Source organism: Fukomys damarensis, unplaced genomic scaffold, assembly GCF_012274545.1.
Source record: "Fukomys damarensis isolate Sample0158 unplaced genomic scaffold, DMR_v1.0_HiC HiC_scaffold_19, whole genome shotgun sequence".
Classification (NCBI taxonomy): Eukaryota; Metazoa; Chordata; class Mammalia; order Rodentia; family Bathyergidae; genus Fukomys; species Fukomys damarensis.
Genome location: NW_022900931.1, coordinates 62,310,563 through 62,312,578, shown reverse-complemented (window position 1 = coordinate 62,312,578; position 2,016 = coordinate 62,310,563). Strand labels below are relative to the sequence as shown.

The following is a 2,016-nucleotide window of genomic DNA, read 5'->3' as shown; positions in this document are numbered from 1 at the left end:
GAGGGGCTTGTGGGACTGTAAGAAAAAAATGAATGAGCGGGGAGCTGAGGCCAAGTCAATGGAAGACTTGGGAGTCAAACTCAATTCTCTACGTACTGAGCGTGGGGAGTTAGTTGTATCTCCCGCCGCCTCTTCTCCAGTGAGCCCTATCTGGAGCTGGGGAACACGGAGGCGCTCAAGAGGACACTGGAACAAAATCGTTTGGCACCTGAGACTCTCCAGCCCATAGACTCACGCCTCTTTCTTCCCCCAACCTCCACAGTCCTCCATAATCATAGAGAGCAGCGCAGGGCCAGCGCCTCTCTATGCTCTACCTCCGTAGGGAGCAGTGAGGGAGGTTGTGGGCCAGAGAGGCCGGAAGTGCGGCGAGCTAGGGGCTGCACTGCCCGAGCTGGCGGTGGAACGCCTCGATTCTCCCGCATTTTCCCCCAGCTAGTTCTGGGGTCGATTGAGTGAGTTATCGCAGGGCTGAGACCCAGAGATACCGGATAGAGGGGCAGGACGTGGAGACCACGATAGTGATTGGCAGCCGCGCAGGCCAATCACTGTACTGTCTGAGAGACGGCCGTGACCTGGCGCGGGAAGGTGTCAAGGTGCAAGGTCTGGAGGCCCGGCCAGCAGCCCGCGGGGATAGTGGGGGCGGAGCGAATAGAACTAGGGGCCCTCGAGAGGCGGAGCGAGCCCAAGGTGGGCGGGGATTTAGGTACCGGTGCGTGGGGGGGGGCGTAATGCCGAGGAGCGCTGGAATTTTATCGGTGGGGGGATGGCTGTGAGTGGGGGGTTCCTGCTGGGAGAACAGGGTGCAGATGCCGATCCCTCACTAGCTCCTGCCTTCACGTCTTTCCTCTCAGGCCCCAGATGGACCCTGAGAAGAGCGAGGAGGGGGCGCCGCAGCCTTCAGGGCCTCCCGCGAGGAAGAAGTTTGACGTCCCGTTGGACGAGGATGCAGTGCCTCCCCCGGGGGTAGGACGAGGCGATCGGGGCCGGGGACCGTTGGGAGGCTGGGGACGGTGATGGAAGGAAGGGGGACAAAAACCATGGCTTTTGGAGCACAGATGAATTAGGAGACTTGAGGACCTGAGTCACCTTGGGGAAACGGTCCATTGTCCTCTACAGGTCTCAGTTTCCCCATCTGTAAAATGACAGGGTGGTGTCGAGCATGGTAACGCTGTAATCCCAGCGCTCCGAGGCAGAGGCTGGAGGATCACCACAAGTTCAAGGGAAGACCCTGTCTCAAAAAACCTAACCAACCAACCAAACAAACAAAAACAGGGTGGTTCTAAGAGAAGGTTAAGTGTTTTTCTTTTCTTTTTAAAAGTACTAGGAATTGAACCCAGGGACTTCCCATTGAGCTACATCCCCAGTCCTTTTTAATTTTTAATTTGGAGGCAGAGTCCTGCTGTGTGTCTTACATGGTCAGCACCTTGGATTTTCAATATGAATTTGTGGCTGACATTCAAGCAGTGGAAGATTTTGCAATTTTTAAAAAAGCTGCACTTTTGGCATCTTTGGGTAAAGCGAGGGACCTCGCAACACTGAAATCTTCGCACAGAAGTCAGGTGGTTCCAGAATACTAACTACCTATATGCTTACGTAGGAAAAGAAGGGGGTGAAAGATATAGGGTTGCTGGGGGCGGAGCTCCTGAGTAGGAAGAAGGTGACCCCTTAGGGGCACAAAAAAGGTGAGGGAGAGGGCAGCACAGATGTGCGGGAGGAACTACACTGGCCAGTGCAAGGACCCTGAGGTCAGAGGGAGCCTGCCGGGTTTGCTGGCAAAGATAAAGCTGGAGTAAGAAAGCAAGGGGGAAGTGGTGAAGAGGCAGAGCAGATCTGAAACCTTGTGGGCTCTGTGACAGCTTTGGCTTTTGCTCAGAGGCAGGAGCCACGCACAGCCTCTGGGCAGAGGAGGGACATGATGACTTAGAGAACATATTTGTGGGATAAGCAGTTGACTTCCAAGGGAAAGACAATAGTGGCTGGAACCAGTGATTTTTTTTAACTTTTTTTTTTTTTTTT

At 54.4% G+C, this 2,016-nt stretch overlaps 1 protein-coding gene across 6 annotated transcripts in view; it reads left to right on the top strand.

The window, feature by feature from the left end:
* The first annotated feature begins 347 nt into the window (after window positions 1-347).
* Ercc1 (ERCC excision repair 1, endonuclease non-catalytic subunit) overlaps window positions 348-2,016 on the top strand; it is a 10,780-nt gene continuing 9,111 nt past the window's right edge. Inside the window, exons 1-2 of one of the 6 annotated variants that reach the window (XM_010614620.3) lie at window positions 348-593; window positions 852-963. In XM_010614620.3, coding sequence (XP_010612922.1) covers window positions 859-963 — 105 coding nt within the window. In that variant the 5' untranslated portion in view covers window positions 348-593; window positions 852-858. The other 5 variants (XM_010614619.3, XM_010614622.3, XM_010614621.3 and 2 more) reach the window with 5 other exon arrangements.